The 21,913-nt window shown below is 38.7% G+C and overlaps 1 protein-coding gene across 1 annotated transcript in view; it reads right to left on the bottom strand.

Moving 5' to 3' along the window:
- LOC118324735 (cadherin-10-like) overlaps nt 1–20,160 on the bottom strand; it is a 20,479-nt gene extending 319 nt beyond the window's left edge. The window contains exons 1-11 of the mRNA XM_035657196.1: nt 19,831–20,160; nt 13,202–13,496; nt 11,106–11,225; nt 7,518–7,685; nt 7,169–7,350; nt 6,006–6,259; nt 4,864–5,000; nt 4,618–4,739; nt 3,550–3,658; nt 2,329–2,580; nt 3–22 (exon numbers count right to left, since the gene is read on the bottom strand). Coding sequence (XP_035513089.1) covers nt 3–22; nt 2,329–2,580; nt 3,550–3,658; nt 4,618–4,739; nt 4,864–5,000; nt 6,006–6,259; nt 7,169–7,350; nt 7,518–7,685; nt 11,106–11,225; nt 13,202–13,496; nt 19,831–20,040 — 1,869 coding nt within the window. The 5' untranslated portion in view covers nt 20,041–20,160. The remainder of the gene's footprint in view (nt 1–2; nt 23–2,328; nt 2,581–3,549; nt 3,659–4,617; nt 4,740–4,863; nt 5,001–6,005; nt 6,260–7,168; nt 7,351–7,517; nt 7,686–11,105; nt 11,226–13,201; nt 13,497–19,830) is intronic.
- Between the last annotated feature and the right edge of the window lie 1,753 nt (nt 20,161–21,913).

Here is a 21,913-nt window from a genome sequence, read left to right on the forward strand (position 1 = left end):
GCAGCAAACAGCACCACGATCACTACACAAAAACAGTGGGAAATACAGAGAGAGAAAGCTCAGCATAAGATGTGTGCCTCCTAACATGTGTCATGCATTAAAGAGCACAGGGGAGCAAAAGCGCAGAGGGGGAGACACATTTGCTACCAGTGATAAATCCCCAACACTGCCTCAGGCATTCACCTCCTATTATTAAAGATTCAGTGAAAAAGCTTCTTCTTTCTTTTTCCCTTGAACGGCACATTCACTGTATAAAATGCACGGTGGTTGGAGAATCCTTTTTATTTTCTCTCCAGCACACAGCCTCATATTCCATCTCCTCAATCAGAGATTGCAGAGTGAGCATGTTTCCAGAGAGTGGCACTGTGTGGTAGCAAGTTTTTAAATAAACCCATAATTCTTCAGAAACAGAGGAAGCCATCTCTCATTTGAGACGAGCACAAATGCTGCTTCACCTGTGCTCCTCTCCTCTTCGTTTCCTTCCCCTTTTTTGTCCTATCAGCAGGTACTGTAGTCGTCTACTTGCCTCCCACCTGGGTGTTAATTACAATGCCTTCAACATGGGTCGGATGGGGGTAGAGGTGGCTGTTTATAAGGTTCTTTATGAACATTTGTGACTGACCAGTGCCACGCTTTTAGACACCGGAGAGGGCTGCAATGAGGAGGACCTGATAGTGAGAGCCGTTCCAGCTCAGCGGCTGACTGTCGGAGTCAAGCAGAGGTGAATGAGACAGTCTGTCAGGGGGGTTCAAGCGCGAAAAGCGTCAGATAATGAGCAGATGTCATGATATTTTGCTCAAGAGGAGAGCATGGAGTTTAACCTTCAGTGCGCTCGATATGCGAGAGAAGATCTGCCCACCACCAGACGCAGAATTTAAAATTTGGAGTTAAAACAAGCAGATGGAAGGAAAGCTGGTCAATACTAATTTGCTTGTATCACTAGTTTAGTCAGGGTGCAGATCAAATAGCAAGCCAAACTCCAAAACAAGAGATCGTGACAGGAGGAAGGGGATTCAAATTCAGCACATGGAAAGTGTCAGATGCTTAAATACAGGACAGCACACACACACATGCACACATTTATGAGGACAGTTTTCTTGAATTTTTATAACCGTTTTGTTCTCATTCTACATTCACAATGTCTAGTAAGTCAAGAACGCTCTCCACTATGCTTGGCAAAGGAAGGTGAGGTTCAATGACAGTTGAAACCCATTACTTATTGATATGCCCTTGACCATAAGCACTGCACATTTCTGCTTTTTGCTGGGTAAAACGATAGGCACTGTTGCCGTCGTGCCCTGTATGCCGTTACATACTGCATTAGATCACGAGGAGGGCTGAAGTGGTGCTTTAGGATGTCAGCAAGTAACATGTGACCTACTTTACCATGGAAATACACAGACCATTTTGTTAAGTGGATTTATTTGCTAATGAATGGAGCTCAGAACCACAGTCAGTACTGTTGCCTGAGAGAACTGCAGCTCATTCTGGACCATGTTATTGGCTTTAGCACCCTCAATTGGCTGTGTCCACATTATGAACCAAAAACGGAAAGAAAACAAAACAAAACAAAGAAAAAATTATTTATATTTGTATAATACTAAGCATCCAAACAGGGTTATGATGAGTGCATTTTTGCCTTATTTGCATGTCTTTTACATGAGGATGCTTACTTTTTTGCCTTAGTCATGTAGCTTTAATCTCCGTCTTCAGTCGTCAAGTCACTTTAACGTTTAAAGAGTCAGCTGGAAACCTTAAAAAGTCAGCTAGAAATTGAGTTTTCAAACACCATTAATTAGCCTGCTAAGTACTGCTAGGTACTGCTAGGTGCACCCACTAGGATTCTTACGGGGGGAAACAATGTTCCAACTTGTTGCATTTATTTGAACCAATTGCAATTGTCTTGCTGCTAGGTTTTTTACTTTTGTACCATCAGTGACTAGTTTAGGATTAGGGTAAATTGACGTTTTCAATATGTAGGTTGCTAGCTGAGAGGTGGTTGTTGCTCTTTCACGTAGCGACTGAGTCTTTGAAAACAGTAACACAAATAGCAGAAGGAGGAAGAATGCCAACTGAAGCAGTTGGGCTATGGCAGGCCTATACCAAGAGCGTACTTCTTTTGAGTCGGACTACTTTAAGCCCTTTGGTGATGATGGCCGATATAAATGAAACTGACCTGACTTTAATAAAAGAACTAAGTTGTTACTGTAAGCAGCTATTGCAGCCATAGCTTCAAATAGAAACCAACATCACATGAATGACAAGAAGGTTCAAATATACATGGTCACACACATGCACATACACATGCTCCTACACGAGGGGACTTACTGAGGAGGATGATGACACAGAGCAGTATGGCCACCAGAGCTCCAGTTGTGAGACCATCTGAGAAGGGCAGGACCTCGGGGTTACACGACTGCATGTTTCCACGGCTGTCACAGGCACACACGCGCACAATCAGCGTGCTGGTGCTGCTCTGAATCGGGTAGTCATTGTCTGAGATCACCACAGGCAAGAAGTACATGCTCATCTCGCGCCGGCTGAAACCTCCCCTCTTCGTCAGGATATTGGCAGTGTTATCTGTGGAAAGATTCAAATGGGCGATGCTTGTCAGTGAGCTGATGTTTCACTTAGCTAACTGATCTTGAATGAAATAATTGCAATCTTTATTTCCTTTTCTTTTGTATCCCTGTGACAGACAGTTCGTAATAACTTTGCCAGGCCATTTGGAATTACTGGTATCTCGGGTGAAGATGTCTACATATTAATTAAAACAAACACTAAGCATATTATTAGCAACCTGTGTTATTTGCTCAAAAACTATATTCTTCACAGATAAATTCAAACACAGCTTAATTAGTAATCCTATAGTAGTGTTCATTCTAAAAGGACAAAAGCATGGAGGTTACAAATGGCTACAGTTTATTATTAAACTAATTAAAGTCCAAAGTGTGGTTGTTATAATTAAAATAGAAAATTCCAGTCTCAGTTTTGAGTCTCTGCTCTTTTCATTTAATCTACTCCACTTGTATCCCAGTGGATGAAGACTTTCAGTGAATATTTACTCTGAATCAATTCTGGACTAGGCATACTGAAGCAGTTACAGTAAATGGAAAGAAAACATACAGATAAAGATTTTGAAGTAGTCCCAACTGTATTTACAAGCTTGCTGAGCTACCACAGCAGTATTTGAAAGAAAACACATTGTGGGAAGTACCACTATTTTGAGTAACAGATATGTGTCTTGCCTAACAAAGAAACAAAAATCTGTATGTAACACAATGCAGGACAGATGTGGGCTGACTTTCACAGCGGCTCTTTTGTAAATGAAATTTTGCAACAACTCTAGACAAGATTTTCAAGAAGTCAATCAGAAGACTAAAATCACACAATGGAAATGCATGTTTTCTTGTCAAATATATTGTACCCATTCTGCTCTAAATTAAAATGTTCATTTTCATATTTAAATTAATGGCACTTTAAATGTTCATCTTATCAAAATCATTTCCCCAAAATCATTGGTTATTCAGTAAAAAATGTATATCTTACCTTCCCTGTCAACAATTGTGAAGTTTGGATTGGTGGGACTTATACTAAAGACAAACTTGTGTCCAACCAGGGGTTCGTCTGTGTCAACAGCACTTATTGTCTGTATCAGCTGAAAGAAGAAAAGAACAGAACAAAGTATGAGGAAAAGGAGTGAGCGTACACATGGAAGTGTGTAATTAATATTGTTTAGAAGCTGATAACATAATAATCATAAACACATGACTCAAAAAGGAAAGCGGTTTACTATTTTTTATTACATTCAAAATATATTTATTTCCATGCATTATAGCTTATTGCAATAATGTGGGAATAAACTGAGGCCAATCATACATATAATAAACTAATCTGCAATTAGCGAGGAGTGTTAAGATAATTAAGAGATTTGCTGTCTATCACAACTAAAACGTGTGGCTGACTTTCCTCCAACACAGACAGTCAGTGTGCACCATGCGCATGTAGTCAGCATTGTGGATACAGACAATTCCCTGCTAAATGTCAGGAGGTGACTGCTATGTAAATGACTCCTGACGACTGACTGTTGTTCACTGCCAACTTCCGTTTGGCTCTTTGCCCAATAACACTAAAAATTTAACCTAACGTGACCAAGACAACTGCCTCTCAGATACCACGTTCCCTGCTTCTGGGTCCATTTAATTAAATGTAATATACTGTATACTGCACTGACATCAATTTTATTTTAAAAGATGCTATTGTCCATCCACTCTAGACTGTAATCTGACTTTGAAAGTTACCAAAAGTCAGCTGCTGTAACCTGTGTGCTCATTCTGTATGCTCTTCATTTTGCTTTGGATGGTGTGCAGTGATTCATGCAACAGCACTTTGCAGATTCATCACTGTGTCATTGCAACATGAACAGCTACGCACGAAATTATGACTGTCCTAATTACTGTATACAGCAGTCTGTCTATAAACCCACAGTCACATACATTTCAGTTATATGGCTGATAGTTCGACCAAATCATGAGTAACAGTAAATGGAGATACCTTAAAAAAGTCATCTAAATTAACCAGGAACTACTGAAATGAGAGATCATGAATTTTAAGCACCTGTCCTGCTTTGACATTCTCACAGACAAATGTGTCATAGGACATTGCAAACTCAGGGGCGTTGTCGTTGACATCTAACACCTTGATGAACACAGGCACTCGGGTTGTCTGCCGTGGGTTATCTGAAATAAATAGATACAAAATATCAGCATGCTTTTAAAGAACTCATCATGAGAACTTACTGAAGGTTAAATATTATGCAATATACACTAAAAAAACTACTTTAGAAATGCAAACAACAATTACTTATTTCAGTGGCCACAACAGATATGTTGTGCCATTTGGACATTTCTCTGTCCAGTGCTTTCAGTGTTGTGATGGTCCCATTCACAGAATCAATGTTGAACAGCCTCTCTAGATCTGTATGCCGATCAATGGAGTATCTGAAATAATAACGCACAAGTGGGTTATTGTTAATACCAATGCAAATGACATTCCCTAAACTGTGAACATTTATCACCTTATGTGTTATCTCTACACCTTCTGCATACCCCTGATATTGCTAATTAAATAAAGTGCAGTGATGATGCTTTCGGCTTGCACGTATCTTCACAAGACAACCACAATGAAGCACTCCTTTACTTCATAAACATGTGTTTAACACGCTACATCACTTCTGGTTTCCAAAAGAAAATATATTCCATGCACTTCAGTGTCAAAATATGATACATCTTTCCTCATGCCTGCTCATTTGTCACAGTCAACTTTCATATTCTACTGAAATTTGAATATGCAACACAATACGCCATGTGGCATGTGCCGAGAGTGGCATATCTCTGTGTCAGAGACGGGCAGGCGCCATATGTGTGGAATGGCGGCACTGAGCTGTGTGAATCGATACAGCGAATTAGGCTCTTTCACTTTGACTTTGTGCAGTGCCACAGAGGGCTTACATAATTCTGGGAAATAAACAGTGTCTGTATTCACTTCACAGGGCTGCCGCCATCTTCCACTGGGAAATGACCAGGAGGGAACCATGAATAATATCCTTTTCTCTCTCCCCCCCACACTGACACATGGCTAGGCTGATGGATTAGATTTAGCCAAGTGGGCACATTTTCATCCTCCCACTAAAAAAAAAAAAATGATAAGAGGAGACTTTGCATTTCTCCCAAATGTTGCTTGTTTTCTTATTGATTTTATACTGGTATAATTAAAGCAGAAACAATGCCTTTTAAAACAATGAAATTACCACGATAAAGCATTACAGCCACTTGGATGGTGACAAAATCTTTGCTTAACAAGTCATTAATTAATTTCTAAGTTCACTCTAATTTAAGTACTTAATTCCCATGGAGGATGAATTTGTTATGAAAAGGTATGGATAGGATTTGGCAGTCTGACACCGTCTAAGATCTAAACACTTCTCGCTGTGTCTTTTAGCATACTTGACTGGCTTGTTGTCGGCATCAGGGTCCCTGGCCGACACCACGCCGACGAAGCTGCCGGCGGCTGTGTCCTCATGCACCTCGATGATGTAAGGGTTCCGGGTGAAAACGGGAGGCTCATCCACATCCTCTACTGTTACCTTGACAGTGGTGTAGTCTTTGAATTGCAAACCGTGGATGAACCTCGCATCTAAGTAGGTGTTTTTTACCTCCACTCTGAACTCATAGTCCCTCTTATTTTCATAATCCAGTGCCTGGAGATGAAAGAGTATCAGAAGTCAAGCTGTAGACTTTTCCATAAAAACAGTTCGCCTCCAGGATTTTGATAGGCAATTCATTGCATTTCATTTGTCTGCCTTTATCTTATTCATGCTCTAAATTCTAAGTTACAAATCCAAGTGAGGAATACTGATCTGGGAGATCCTAGGGGAAAACTAAAAAGAGTTTCTAGCAAAAGACTGTTTTATATTATTCATTTCACAGGCTTAGGGTATCAGATTCTACACTCCAGTTCAAAAATAAATTCTGTCATATGTCTTTCTTACATGAATAAACCTTATCAGGGGGCCATTTCTAATCTGAAACTGTACTATGTCTTTCCATTGAAGTTAAATGTACATATTAAGATAAAAAGACAGCTCAGATTTTTTATTTAAATTAAAACAGACACTAAAAGAAGAAGAGTCATGGAAAACTTAGAGGTTTAAACTACCATTAAAAGATGTTATGATATCAGGTTTGTAAAATCTGAGCATTTGCTGGGATGTCATTCAAAGAGGAGCATGTTTACTCAAAAAAAGACACATTAAACCTTGTACTTGGATGCACATCTGAGTTTCTCTTGTGTTTTAAAATCCAATTTATCATTGTAAAAATAAATCTTGCAGTTAGTATTTATATATATTTATATATTCTATTTAATGGGTTCCTTGAAACACATTTCTTAAAGATAGGAAGGCTGTCCATTGCAGCTGTATGAAAACATGTCACTTGTCACAAGAAGTGTTTTGTCTGATTGCGGAGCCATTATCAATCAAGTAATAGTTGCAGTGGCTGTGTTTGACATGGGTTCCAGACAGCGAAGCATGAATCACTAAAGTACACAACAGACTCTAAAGCACATAACAGGGAAAGGAAATGAGGAAGAAATAATAATAAGTTACCTTTTTGATTATGATGACTCCCTCTTGAGTGGTTTGATCAGTGATGATGTTGAATATGTCATGACCACCGACGATACTATACTCCATCTCAGCATTACGCCCAACATCTGGATCATCAGCCTTAATACGGCCAATGGCACCTCCAATCTCCGTAGACTCCACAGCAGTTACACGGAAAGAATCTACACACGACAGTGAATGAAAGGAATTCATTACTTGTCTGTGTGTGGCTTGCGTCATGAGTTAATGTAAAAGATGTGTCTTTACCTCAGAGATTTGCGACAAATCACTCATGTTTAAAAGTCAATTGCAAATCAATACAGCATAGAGGGAGAAAATGGCCTCTCACGGTTAGCAAAGCGTGGCGGACTGTCGTTCACGTCGGAGAGGGTGATGCTGACTGTGGTGGTTCCCGAAAGCCCACCCATCTGTCCGGCCATGTCCTTAGCCTGGATCACAACCTGGTAGTTTTCCTTGACTTCTCTGTCCATGCCAGGTAGGGCTGTCTTGATAGTGCCTTAAAAAAAAAAAACAACATTCTTTCCAGCACCTTTGCCAGTTTAAAGGTTCAGTTCCATCTCAACCATGTTTGCATTTATGTAGTACTAATTTGGTTTTCCAATTACGTTTTGAGGGGAAATGTAATTGCTACTTGGCTTATGTTCCCTGGCAACGTATTTCTAGTGTTAGAAGTGCTACATTTATGTACCACATGTAGGTCGCTGGAGGTGGAATAGAAGGATCTTGAGTCCTGCATGTGATTAGTTGGATAACTAGTCATTAGTACATCCAAGGGTCAGTTCGTTTGAGTCCCAAAGCTGTATGAAACTGGAAACTTAAAGATGAAGACAGGACTTCTGAGGTTCTGCATGTAAGATTCGCTGCCTAAGCTGTATGTTAAACAAACACATCAAATGTGTATATAAGACAGTTGTTGGAATGGACAGAACAAGGCTGTTTCCGTCTTTTTCCAGCTAACAATGTCACAGAGCTATGTACTATGTGCTGTCCCATCTGCCTTGTGAGACAGCAAATAAGCACACTTCTCAAAATGTCAGACATTACTTAAATCTCATTTTAGACATGCTGCATATAAATAATGTGAATAATTGCTTTAAAATGGTTTGCCTTTGAAGATTTTATGAGTCACAGACAAAGCAAATGGTTCCTTGATAACAGGTTTCTTATATGATAAGTACAAAAAAAACAATGTTTTTGCACTACTCTTCTTGAAAAGCAATAAACATGAAGGAGCTTGTTGCACCAGCTGTTCAAACCCAGTTATAAATGTCCAAATTTACACGTAACTAAACTAAAGCAGGTTGTACCACACAAACTAGTATGAAGGGCTTTATACATGTAGTAACTACTACTAGTAAAGACTGCATTGTCACCTAACTACTTGCTACAGCAAAATAAATGCAACATATGGCACACGTGGAGCTACTAGTTGAGCTAAATGCAAAAAGAAAACTTGAGACACCCAATCAGTGATGTTGAGTAGCGATACGATGCCTCATACACTAAAACCAGAAATACCACAGAGTCCTGTATGAGTGTCTTGAAGAGGAGATGGGCTTTCCTACAAAATGGTTAGCTGTACTCATCTTACATGTTGAAAGGGATAGTTTAACTACAAGTGCAATACAGTAGTTTGTGGAAAACGTGTTTAAAATGAACATTATTTGCCTCTTAAATTACACCTTGATGTTTTGTGTCAGAAGGGGACAGGGGTAATGATATTAAGTACTTTACTGTAAAGGATTGATTCCAAAAAAACAAAACAAAATCAATACCTCATCCAAAATTGAAATGACGGCACGGCAAAACTATACTTTTTTTCTAGAATTTCAGGATAATAAAAGACTGTTAGAGATCGATTTGCAGTGTGTGGCACTTATCTGTTCTGTCCAAGGTCCTGAAGTAAGTGAGCTCAGACACATAAACCAGACATATCTTAAATGGCCTTGGAGTAAAAATGTCCATGTATAAATAATGTGATAGTTATAGTATTAAATATTAATTTCTTTATTTGTGGATGTGTAGTTTACCAGGTGTTGAGATTTGTACCGTTTTTTGCGACTTTTGTCAACCAAATAGTCTTTATTGCACTTCCTTACTGGAAGCAATGCCAACAAGTGAACATAAGTTCAGTTTTTCCCAATGAAGATGAATTGCTTATTTGTAAAAAAAAAATAAAAATAAATAAATAAATAAAAAACTTGCCTTGTCTTTATTTTTGCATCAGTTCTCAAACTTGCTTCGCAATATGGCCATGTCATAGAAAGTTCCCTTTGAGGAAGCAGCCATTCGAGATAATGTAGATGAGCTTGTGTATTGGAGAGATGCAGAGGGAGCAACATTTCAATACACATTTTGTGTAAAGATGTAATAAATTAAACAGAAGAATAAAATCAAAGTTTATACATTTTAATCTAATATCTAATCTGATTCAATATTTTATGTTTCACTTGTGTTAAATGCGCAAACAAGTGGCTTCAGTTCCTCTTGTAGCGTCATGATTTAAGTATTCAAGCTTTTTTATGTAGCTCTTCCTTATGCTTGCACCTCAGGGTCTCATGTCCTTCATTAAAGCTCCTCTCTTCACAGCTGATGGGTCAGACGGACAGAGGTCGAGGTGCTTGTATACGGTAAGCCTGGCTGGCATCTTGACTTCATCTGACTATATGAGCGGATTTCAGACATGCTGGTTGATTGAGAGGCTGGTACACAGGCTGTCTGGCACACTGGTTGATGGAAGGTTGGGTGTCAGACAGCTGGTTAGCTCATGATAACACTTTCCATACCGAAGTTGATACTTTTGCAACTCCAATTGTATCCAGAACCATTGATGTATAAAGTCTCAACTCTAGCTTGGGACCACCTCGACTTGGAAAGTGTTTTGACTTTGGGAAGTCCTCTGTCGCTTGGCTTTTTATATCACTCCATTTCTTTCTAACCTCTCGCACTTCCCTTAAATTAATGGCTGTAGTTATCTTTGGCCATTTCTCAAGCTTCCTTCTGTTGGTGATGCTGTGATTGAACTTAGAGTCGAGCTGTGATTTATTTTCTTTCACAACACTTAATGATATCGTGACTTTAACATCTGTAAAGTAGGTCACGGTAACTGCAAGGCTATTGGAGATTAGTTAACAAGGGGTACAGTGAAGCTACACACTACAAATATGATGCTGACTATCGTTCCTAACACTTTTTTGATTGGGGGAATGATCCAACTTTTTACATCAAATCAGTACTCCTTGGCATATCAAGCAATGGCAGTAACAGATTAGGCCCTAAACAATGTCCAGTGTGTAACACTACTTTGTTTAGTTTTAATAGGCTACTTTACTCTGCAAATATTAAATCAGCTGATATAAAAAAAAAGGTAATGATAATAAAAATAACAATAAAATACATACATGTATCGATATATGTGTCCTATTTATAAATCAAGCATAACAACACGTACCTTTAAGGGAGAAATGGCAGCTGATGCCTGTGAACGCTTGTCATTATTGAACAATATTATGGATTTATTACTGAAAGGTAATGATACCGCTGACTTCCTTATTTAGATTATCGAATGCTCTCTGATTGGACGAGGCCACAGATGTTAACCAATTTACTAAGAACTTATGAGGACATTATGCACAAGCTAATGAAGGATTTATGAACAGCTGGTGCAACCTTGTCCAGATCTACATATTTTACAGTGAAAAGTTGAAAAATACGTTTTTCAGCCAAATGAAAACAACCAGAAACAATACTTAGTAGATGTAAAATCATGTGCTTTAAGATTAGCAGCACGGACAAGCAGATAAATCCTTTCTCTGCTTGATTATCTTCTGAAAACATAAGCAGTGCAAGGGATCTGTTTTCAGACTTGCATGACATTAAAAACTGCATCCAAGAGATCCTGCTGGGTTTGGCTTACCATTTTCAGAATCCACAGAGAAATACGGTTGTCCCTGTAGAATGCTATATACAAGCTTGGCACTGTTCCCATACGTTTGATCATCAGCATCAGTGGCAGTTATGGTGGCAACAGATGTACCTGCGAACAGAACATGCAAAGTCAAGTTTAATGCCAAAGCAGTGATACGTATACATATTAAGTTAAGACACATATTAAGACACAATCAAGTACCTGACTGGACATATTTTTATTTACTTTGTGTTCATATAGAGGGAATTTGCTGTAAACATAGCAATACTTGTCAGCAGTGCAATGAGCCATACCATATCTCTAATTTCATCCTTTCAAACAACAGGGCTTTGGAGAAAAGCATATTGGTGGTGAAATCTTAGTAAAACAGTACATTTGTCCTAGCTTATTCCCTTTTTAAACAAACAACAAGGAATTTGCTGCAGCTGGGTCAATGGCAGAACCAAAGTGAGAGGCTTGCAGACTGTAGCTGGGTCTCCTCTGGCACCTCAGTGAAATGATTGCCTTGATTAAACTCTGGTATCCTAGTAGATGGATCTCTTAAATATCAGTGAGACTGAAAGCTTCTACGTCATCAAGTAAAGATTACACTCTCTTTAAGGCAATACATCACGGAAAGTTGAATCCTTGCACAGACGAAGAGTAAAACCAGACCTGAGGTGTTGCTAATGTCACACTCACACAACCAGTGCTGCCTTTAGCTTAGCAAGGTCATATTACTGATGCATTTTCTTCTGACCTCTGTTGTCAGACCCATCGGTGTGGCAACATCAGATACATACTATTTTTTACCGACCAGCTAGAACAGAATTACTGTGGTCATCGATACTGTATTTGTATGTTCTCATGGCCTTTTCTAGCTTGGTTTAGAACCAGAAACTTGTATCGAAAGTGTCATTTGGCAATATGAAACATATCACCTATCAAGTGATAGTGGCATGAATCTCATTTGTGTGCCAAATAAATAAAAATAGTAAAAAGGAATAAATATTTAAGCTCAGGCACAGCAGTTCCTCTCAGATCCTGTCATTGAATCATTTCCATATTAAGACCTGCATAATCCACCCAAGCGTTTCAATAACGCCACACTGCAAATACTGTCCTTGGCATTCAGGAGACCTCTGCCGTGTCCTGTTTGGGTCTGACTGTCTCCGTGCATACTAATGAACCCTTGAACATCTGTCCCACTTAGTCCCAGCACTGATAGCATAAAAGGGAGCTGCTGATTTTTCATGGCTGGCTGGCTTGATTAACCAGTGTGTTCGGTCTGAACATATAAGGCAGTTTATTAGTCCAGAGACGAGTTGTGGTGACCCTGACCCACCTTTTGCCAGTATCCATGCAACTGAGAAATCTAAAAACAGTGCATTATGAATTCCAAACAGGGCCTTGTTATTTGTCACCAATAGACAATTGGGTTTTGATTTACCCCTGATTGCTCCTGTGTATTAATTTGTGGTTGCATAATTGAGGATTGATTTCAAGTTGCATGCATTATTTTCATAAGCTTTGTTTATATTCATGCCAATTGGTTTATTTATATTACTTGAATGGAATGAAGTGGAGTGCAATGAAGCAAATCCTTAATTGGAAAGACTGTGACAATTTAAACTTTCAATATTTCTACTGCCTATTAAAAATGGCAAATGGCATTACTTGTTATGAATGCCCAATGAGCCTGACCAAACAAACAACAATAACTTTGTAGAACTGTCGCCAGTTCAGCTGACTGATATACAACATTGTATAGTGTTTTGTTTTTTCTGCATTGTTAATTATATTATTCCATTACATTTTAAATAAATACAATATCCTTTTTTTATAACATCCCCATTACAATTTCCCAAGGTGACTTCTTCATATTACATATTTTCTCCAACTAACAGCTCAATCAAAAGTTTACAGTGTTAAAGCAGAGACAAGCAGAAAATATTCACATTTGAGAAAGTGGCACCAGTGCATTTTAACTTGAAGAATCATCGAAATGATTAATTGATTGTCAAAGCCAATTCATTTTTGTTGATTGACTACTTGATGAATTTCAAAATCCATTCAGCTCTAACATAAAACCAACCATTACTTACCAACTTCTGACATTTCAGGGACACTGGCGAAGTAGATTTCCTTTTCAAACTTTGGCGCATTGTCGTTGATGTCGTGAATCTTTATATTAAATTCGGTGTCAGGCTCCAGCTCTGCATTGGTGGACCTGTCCAGCACCTTTGCAATGAGTGTGTACATAGCTTTCTCCTCCCTGTCCAGCCTCTTGGTGGCATGAATATCCCCCGACTTCTCATCTATCAGGAACAGGGTGCCTGCCCCGTCTCCAGTGAGAACGTACCTCACATTGCCATCTCCTTTGTCCATGTTGGAGTGCAGCTGAAAATAAGAAAGACATGTTTTTCATATATATATGGAAAGAAAGAGATGGAGAGAGTCAAACTTGTACAAATAGAGTGATGTTGGTTCTAATTAGGGGCATTGGAGACCTTGCAGTGCATTTCTGTGCAATGCATGTCAAGTTGACAGGAAAACACACTCCTGCCATTTTGTGTAACCTGTGGCAACAGAACATGGCTGTTTAAAGTGAAAAAACAAGAACAGAAAAAAAACAAACCTATCCCATATAGTTACAGGTCGTAATCATTGCCCTTGAGCACCTCTCCACACAATAACAAATCTTTTCCTCCCTAGTTGCTAACATCAAATCTGTTTGCAAGACTAGGTCTTGTTTTTGACTGTGGTGAAAAACTTGAACAATACACGGAAAATAAAATAATACATGTTCAGCCATGGGTCTCCCAGTTTAGAATATTTTCCATGGGTTTTTTGTCAGTAAGCATTACAGAGAGAAATAAGCTTTTATTATATATATATATATATATACAGTCAAGACTTTACGCCCTCAGATTCATTTACTGAACATCCAGTAAATAAGCAGTGCATGCTATATGTGTTCTTTGCGAATGAAAACGTAAAATATACTGTTTAGCGACAGGGACTTAAACTACATTTACACCACAGTCCATATGTATAAAAACTTTGTGACATTCTTGTGAACACTGAAATAATGGTGTTAACCCAGTGAGGAATCTATCTGTTTTATTCTCCGAACAGAACAGTGCCTTGGCACCCACAGTGTCAAGTGTGACATACTCCATTAGTTCAGATCAAATTAGTTTTAGATTTTTCTTCCAAATTGTGCCTTTGAAAAATGATGAAAACCTGACCTACAGCAACAATTGCTAAAATTAGTCACCTCTGACCTATCCATCACCTTGAAGCAGCTCTAAGTGTCATGGAGGAGTAATGGTGGCATACTGTGACAGACACTTGATTCAAGCTCATTACTGTACTGGATCTGTCAGCAGATATATTTAGAGCACTATCTCATGGGTTCACATTTTAAATGACATGTAGTTAGGGACAAAGAATGTACGTCAGTAACTTATTAATATTAATGTCTGCATGCTGTGAGGAAACTAATTATTTTTTCCTGCAGTTGGAGAAGGGATGTCAACAGTACAACTTTAGAAATCAGAAATGTATTGCCAGAGTGCTAGCTATTCTCAGGCAGAATTAAAAAATGGGGACACGTGAAAACAAGATGCTGTCAAGTTTAAATGAACAATATGCACATTATTTGAGGTCGTGTTTGAAAATATTTTCATGCAGATGAACTCCATTACCCAAAGTCTATTAAAGACGAATATCACTCAGCTTGAATTTTCACATATATTTGTGTTCTGGGACAATCTATTCATTGTTTGTGAATATAAATTCTCTCCTGAGCTGTAGACCAGTGAACCAAGGATTTGTGACATGTTATGGATGTGAAAGCTGCTACTGCTATTGACTATGAATGACAGGCTAATTTTGGCGAAGCAGAAGAGTGTTTGTCTGAATGTTTGCATTTAAATGGGCTTTATATCTGTGGTGTGCCCATGCACTGCTGTGAAAAAAAAGTCTTGTAGTGTCACAGTCACCTTTTCCTTCTTTTGAAATCCATTGTCTATGTAGTGGTATATTGCTGGTAGGAGACATTATGACATGTTGAATTACTCTGCGACATAAGAACATATTGCATTACTGATATTCAGAACGGTTTCCATTCAAAAAACACTTCTATGCTTTCAGTGTAATAATTAGGCCAATACAATTTCAGACCACAGGAAATGCATTTTTTCAGATCTTTTGATTGCATTCTCCAGGAGTTTTTTAATCTGATTATTACCATATTTCCAGTCTTGGTTGCTAATCCTGTAAAAAGGAACCTGAGAAGCAAAAACAACAAACAACAAGCCATCAAAGGAGCCTGCACCCTATGCAGCCAAGCTGTCTACAGGATAATGGAAATTGTACAGTCTTTGCAGAACCTTGTGGTATGTATTTTACATATTTCCCTTTGTTGACGTTGGAGAATCCAAGCCCTTACCTCATGCGCATTTGCTAATTATTGGATGTCTATATAATCATATGGGTAAACACATCTTCTCCCCACGGCCGTATCGATGTCTTACTGAGGGGTAATGCAAATATAGAGGGGATTTGCAGAAGTAAGCAATGTTATATTGAATTATTATGAGATAACATGTCATCTAAAAATAGTAATAGTCCTGTACATCTAAATAGGTGAGGCACTGTTTCAGCAACATAAAGGTTTAAGGTTTGATTGCTGCAGGGATGTCCCATAGAAACTGTATAGATTTAATCTTCAGTTTAATCACTTAAAGTGTATTTGTGGATTTTTATTGACATATACCAGTGGTGAGTATTGTATATTGTAGTGCACTCTGCATCTAACATATAGTGTAAACCTATTACATCTAGCTAGAAACAAATGGCATTGATACTCTTGACAAAGTGCAGCACAAAGTGTTTTCACACAGCCTTAACAAAATCAAATGTTAGCACTAACACACTATATTTGCAGGGATTTAGTGGCTCTCCTTTCAAGGCCTTGCAGCACAAACACAGCCTTTTCAAGGCCTTACAACAGAAGCACAGAAGAGAGCCTTGATGAGTTAAATCGCCTTGCACAAACACTGAGGAATTGTCAGTAAAGCAGCAAAATCATTGGCAATTCTTGTCAGGTCTGTGGTAAGCATTGCTCTGTGCTGCAAAGAGGAGATAGCAAAATAGAGCGCAGAACGGATACAGAATAATTACTCTTCCTCCCTCTCTCCCTCTGTGTCTTAAGACATAGGCGAAGAAATTGTTACTACTGGAACACTGTAGCATAATGTATATTATGCAGGTTAAAGTTACAGCTTACAATATCTCTCAGTGCGCTTTGTATTTTTTATACCTTATACAAGTCCTGCAATATTCATGCAGAAATGCATCAAGCAAGGCCTTGCAAAATCTCAAGGATACATATTGGCAAACTATTAGCACAACAAAGTGAGCTACCTTGAGTATTCTAATTTAGGGCAGCACATTTTCTTTACAAGACAATACAAAGCACCAGAAATTTAATAGGATTTAGTTCACTTCAAACACGCCACTCAAATGCTCCAGAATCCAAAGTTTGTGGTTGTATTGCTCAGCATTGCAAGTGTTCACACTTCACAGCCCTGCTTAAGAAGTAGGGCACCACAGCTGCACACAGTGAGTGCTCACACTCATTAATGGCCCTGTGAAAGTCAGTTAAAATGAGATTTGAGAGTTTTACGCTTGATACATGCCCATCCACTGCATGGCATATTTACACTCATAAAACATACTATGCTTCTATTCACTGTTGACAATTGCTACTGAGCAAGTGCTCCAAACCTTACTTTTACTAATGCAGATATTTTTCCTATCATTCTGTGAGCTATCAGTCAGCACCACTCAGTGTGTAAGCTTCAAAGCAGCGTGTCTTTTGAACACCTTGATAAGCAATATAAACTGCATTTATTATATGGTGCAGTCACAGTAGTGCACTGTCGCAGTATTCGCTGCTCCTTTTTTCAGTTAAGGAGTGAGCTATGCAAGAGGGTGACTGTTCTTTACATCCAATTTGATTGCCGTAATCAAGAAATCAACCTCAAGTGACAGTTAGTGAGTGTGTGTGGGTTGATTGGAGAGGTTTGATTGAATGTGAAATAAACAAGGTATCCCACAGTGCACTGCGAAGGCCATTAAATGATCTTTATGAGGAAGACCATCAAGGCTTTGATGGCTTTGTGCTGGGCATGAAAGTGCTTTTTGCATTTGGTCTTGGTTCTTCATCTATTTTTTCTCTCTCTCTTTCTCTCTCTGCCCCTCTACCTCTCTAATCTATTTGTCTGTCTGTCTTTCTATCTGTCTCTTTATCTGTGTATCTGTCTTTCTCTCCCACATTCGATTGTTCTACCTCTTTTTTCGTATCTATTAGTCTGTCCCTCTCTCTACCCCGTGTCGATTTAGCTATTTGTCTTTTTCAGCCATTCTATCTAGCCATCGTTCTGTCCATCTGTCGCAATATCTATTACGGCTGCAACTATAGATTGTATTGTGACGATCGATGATTGATTCATCATTTTGTCTACGGAATGTCACAAAATAGAACATGCTCATTATAATTTCACAGACCCAAAGGTCATGTCTTCAAATGCCTTGCTATGTTCTTACCAACAGTCAAAAACCCAAATATACTTAATTAACAACGATTTTAACCAATGACAGGCAGCATGTCTTACAGTTTTTTTAAGCTGGAACCAGAGAAGTTTTTGCTTGAAGAATGAAATGGTTGAAATAGTTGATTAATTTTCTGTTGACAGATATACTGACTGACTATAGCTGGTTTTTAGGGCTGCAACAAATTATTATTTTCATTATTGTTTAATCTGATAATCATTTTCTTGATTAATAGCTTAGTTGATGATATCTATCCATATATATAGATAGATCTCTATTAAAACATTTGCCAGATACTAGCTTCAATTGGCTTGATTGACTTGCTAATACTCTAAAATATTAAGCTTCCTGTCATTTAAAACAGCAAATTGTCACAACAGAGAATATTACTTGCCTGACACGATATAAAATAGTTGCAAGTGAATTATTTAATAAACTATTTGTTGCATCTCTGTTTTTATCCAATTATACATCCTATAACTTCTTCTCTGTAGCTATCCTCCCTGTCACCATCACAGTATGTCTCTCTATCTAAAGCTCCAAAGTTAAACTGATGGAATTAGTGATACGGATCGCCACAGCTCCTTCTGTAAAGCAGAGTGGCAGTATGTGGCTGCCCTATTTTCCCCCCTCAGTAATTTATTACAGCCTCATGTTTTTCTGACACTTTAATAGTGAATGATATTGGACACAGGAAGAGTGGAGAACTGGTGAATGTGATTGCTGTCATGCTGCTGAAGTTGGGTGCCAGAAAGCATCAAAGAGTCGGGAAGAAAGCCACATCGTACCAGTCACTGACATATCAAGGGATGGCCCCATTTATAGTTAGCATTTGCTTTGCTGCTTCATCACATAACACAACAAGGGGAATTTCATTGGCCTTCTTGATTGATATGTTTTCTTCTTCCTCCTCCTTCTATCTCTATTCCATTTATTTTTTGCTGTTTCTTTCTCTTCACCACATCAGGATGATGGTTTCTGCAAAAGAAGTTGTCATATCCCCCTACTCAACCTTGCACAAGACACTTGTTTACTCCGGAGAATGAGGTGTGTGATGAAAGCCAGCTTCCTCTGAGAAAATTGGCTGTCGACAGTCACCTCATTTCCCTCCCTCGAATTGATAACTGTAGCGTTCCCCATCACACCTGTCTTTATAGTGCTAGCACGGGTGAGCTGACAAGAACCTCTTTGATCCGGGTGGGTGGGGAGGAGGAGCATTGTTCTGAAACTCGGGGGAAAGGGGAGCATTGTCCCGAAACTTGGGGTCTTAGGAGAAAAGTGCCTTGCAAGAGCTGTAGTTTTTGAATTTGGTCTCCAACCACTTTCCCGGCACCTGAGACTCGTGCCTGTTTTGAGTCAGACTTGTGTGGGCCGTGACCTGATGTTGATTATGAAGTTCGTACCTCATTTCTGTGTTTTTGTTTGTTTTTTGTCAAACGTCTATAGAGAGTAAAGAAGAGCTTTACAGTAAATTGAAAATAGGAACACTTTGTGGCAGTACGTAGTGTGTCAAAGTTTGATTTCAATGACTGTGCAATAGGTGTCGCTGTCTACTTATTTTATTTCTGTGCCACAGTGACCATGTACCTCCTTATGGGGTCATTTTTGAAAAAAGATGTCTAAGTCTATTTCTTTCATGGCCCTGCTTTTGAATAGGGCTTGCTAACAGCTCAGTTGGCTCATGAGTCATGTTCACTTGCCACTATTGACTGATTTGAGCAGTGATTATTAGGCTTGTCTGACGAAAATGACTTCATATTATCTGTTAAAAAAGCCACACATTGTTGCTTTTGGTTAACAATGAGATAGTCTTATTACATTGACAGCATCTTCCCAACAAGAAATCAATGGAACTTTTATTTTAGATATAATAGAGTATTTTTTTTGCTGAACAATGTGACTAAAAATAACTGTTTTCTGAAGAAGCGTGGAAGACTTGAGGCATATAGATCAGTTCATGTGCACTTGCTGTGTATCTGATAGCTCCAGTTAACTGTGCCTGTAAAGATTTCTGGCACCCCATTCGTCTTCAGCCAATTACATCAAACACTACTTTAACAAGCTAAACCTTCTATAATTAGTCTGCAGACAATGTGTTTGGACACGTTACCTTGCCAACATATTGATGGTCATTTCCTGTGTATTCCTCGAGCAGAAAGAATTGATTCCACATCCATCCACGTTTGGACCGCTGAAGAATCCTCCCATCACTCTCTGCCATCCCAAACAGATTCCCAATATTCCCAGGCGTGAAAGGCAGGGCAGTGCTGGGCCACAGGATAGAGAGCATCAAGAGGAGCAGAACCTGATTGGTTCTCATGGTATCCAATCAGCTGGGAAATGTCCTGGATGACTTCTGAATTATGGTAATACGCTTCTGATAGGATGAACACTGGATGAACACAGTGTCATCAGAACAGACATTGTATTCCTCTCTTTGATGTCCTTTAGATTCCTGTGAAAAGAGGAAACTTTAGTCAAAAAGCACTTTCATGACACTTATGTATCTCTTTCACAATAGGCTTTAAATCCTAGCAGTGTAGAAGAACCACTGAGACAGCTCGAGGACTACAATTGGGGTGACACTTATGTGCAGAAAAATAATTTCTGTATGCAGCATCTCTCTTTCAATTTGTGATTTACCACGGCGGCAGCTAATTATGCAATCAGAAAATACGAATTCCTTCAATGTGTAATGCGAACATAGTGAAGTGAGCCTCAAAAATAGATTTAAATGTACTGCTTGTAAAATGAAAAATAAAAAAATTGATGAACATTCCAAAACTATTCAACTCCATTTTAGAAACCTATTTGGGTGTACTATTATCTAATAATAAGAAAGTTTGCACAATGTAGTAGGAATCATTAGACAAACTTCTATGGAAGTGATTAATGCCGGAAAATAAGCCTCTACAATGCCAATGGTATCACCAAAACGGCAATCATCATAGTGTATTAGCAACTTAGTGAATGTCAAATTCAAATAAAGTTTAATCACTGCACCAACTGCCTCCTGCCATGTCTCCTTCTTTCCCTTTATTTGAATAGTAAAGGAGTGAGCTGCACTTCATTAATTATAAGTTGCATTACTGATGATGCGCAAACAGTGCTTCACAGCCGGTGAGTATGTTTGAACAGAGTAATGTGGGCATCTTTTAGATGCAGAATGCTTCTGACATGAGCAAAAGGAATCACTCTAAACTCCGTTTTTATTTTTGTGTTCTGCTTCATACTCAGTCAGTTACATTGCAACGCTACAGAGCAGCTTGCACTACCATTCGTAGAGATTAATTGTCTTGCTGAAGATGGATGTTGTCTTTTTCATCTCCTCCATCCAGTTCATTGCCCTCGCACATTTTCTCCAACATTTTAACTCCGATTCGTCTATGCTTTCATACATTACTGATTGATTCCATAGATTTTTATTCCCCCTAGATGTTATGATGCACTTTAAAAGGAGAAAATCTATACAGGCATGTGATGAAGTTCCAAAACCAACACAATTATCCCCACGTATCTGTCAGGCTTTGTGCCTGTGATAAGGTATTTTGTGTTATTGCTAGTTCTCTTCCGATACTTCAATAAGGCTGTGTCCCCACCAGGGCTCGTCCTGATAGGTAATTTGGGTATGCATGCATAATTTATGGTCTTTTGGAAGTTAATCCTAATAAATCTTCCCTCTCTTTCTAATAGAGCCCATTTAGTAGGTTTCCCGTATAAAGGCCAGAATACCAGAATTATCCTGACAAGCATTCACCGTGTACCTCAGGGAGTGCTGTGCAAAGGCACATGCTAGTTTAGCATTCTTCTGCTTTTGTTCAGACCTCTTAAGTAAGAACTGTAATGTCAGTGGAGACATTCGCTATGAACAAATTAGTATTATGGTTCCATTGATGAAAGTGAAGTGCAGAATATAAATGAATGTAATCTTTTGCATAGAAAATCAAATAACTGAACTAACGAGATCTCAACGTAAAGCATCGCTCAGTCTGCTCATTCTTACTCGCTCAGACAGTTTTATTCACTTGAATCTGTTTAATCAGCAATAATTTTCAAAAAACACCCGAGTTCAGAATACTTTTTGCCTGAGTTGATGAACATTTGTTAAGGAGGGACATTAGTGTTTCACAAAGTAAAACACACAGAACTATGTGATGTATGTTGGTACCAACCACAGCAGTGAGGTAGCTAAT

This window comes from Morone saxatilis, unplaced genomic scaffold (genome assembly GCF_004916995.1).
Source record: "Morone saxatilis isolate NCDOM2014 unplaced genomic scaffold, NCSU_SB_2.0 Contig0, whole genome shotgun sequence".
In the NCBI taxonomy this organism is placed as follows: domain Eukaryota; kingdom Metazoa; phylum Chordata; class Actinopteri; family Moronidae; genus Morone; species Morone saxatilis.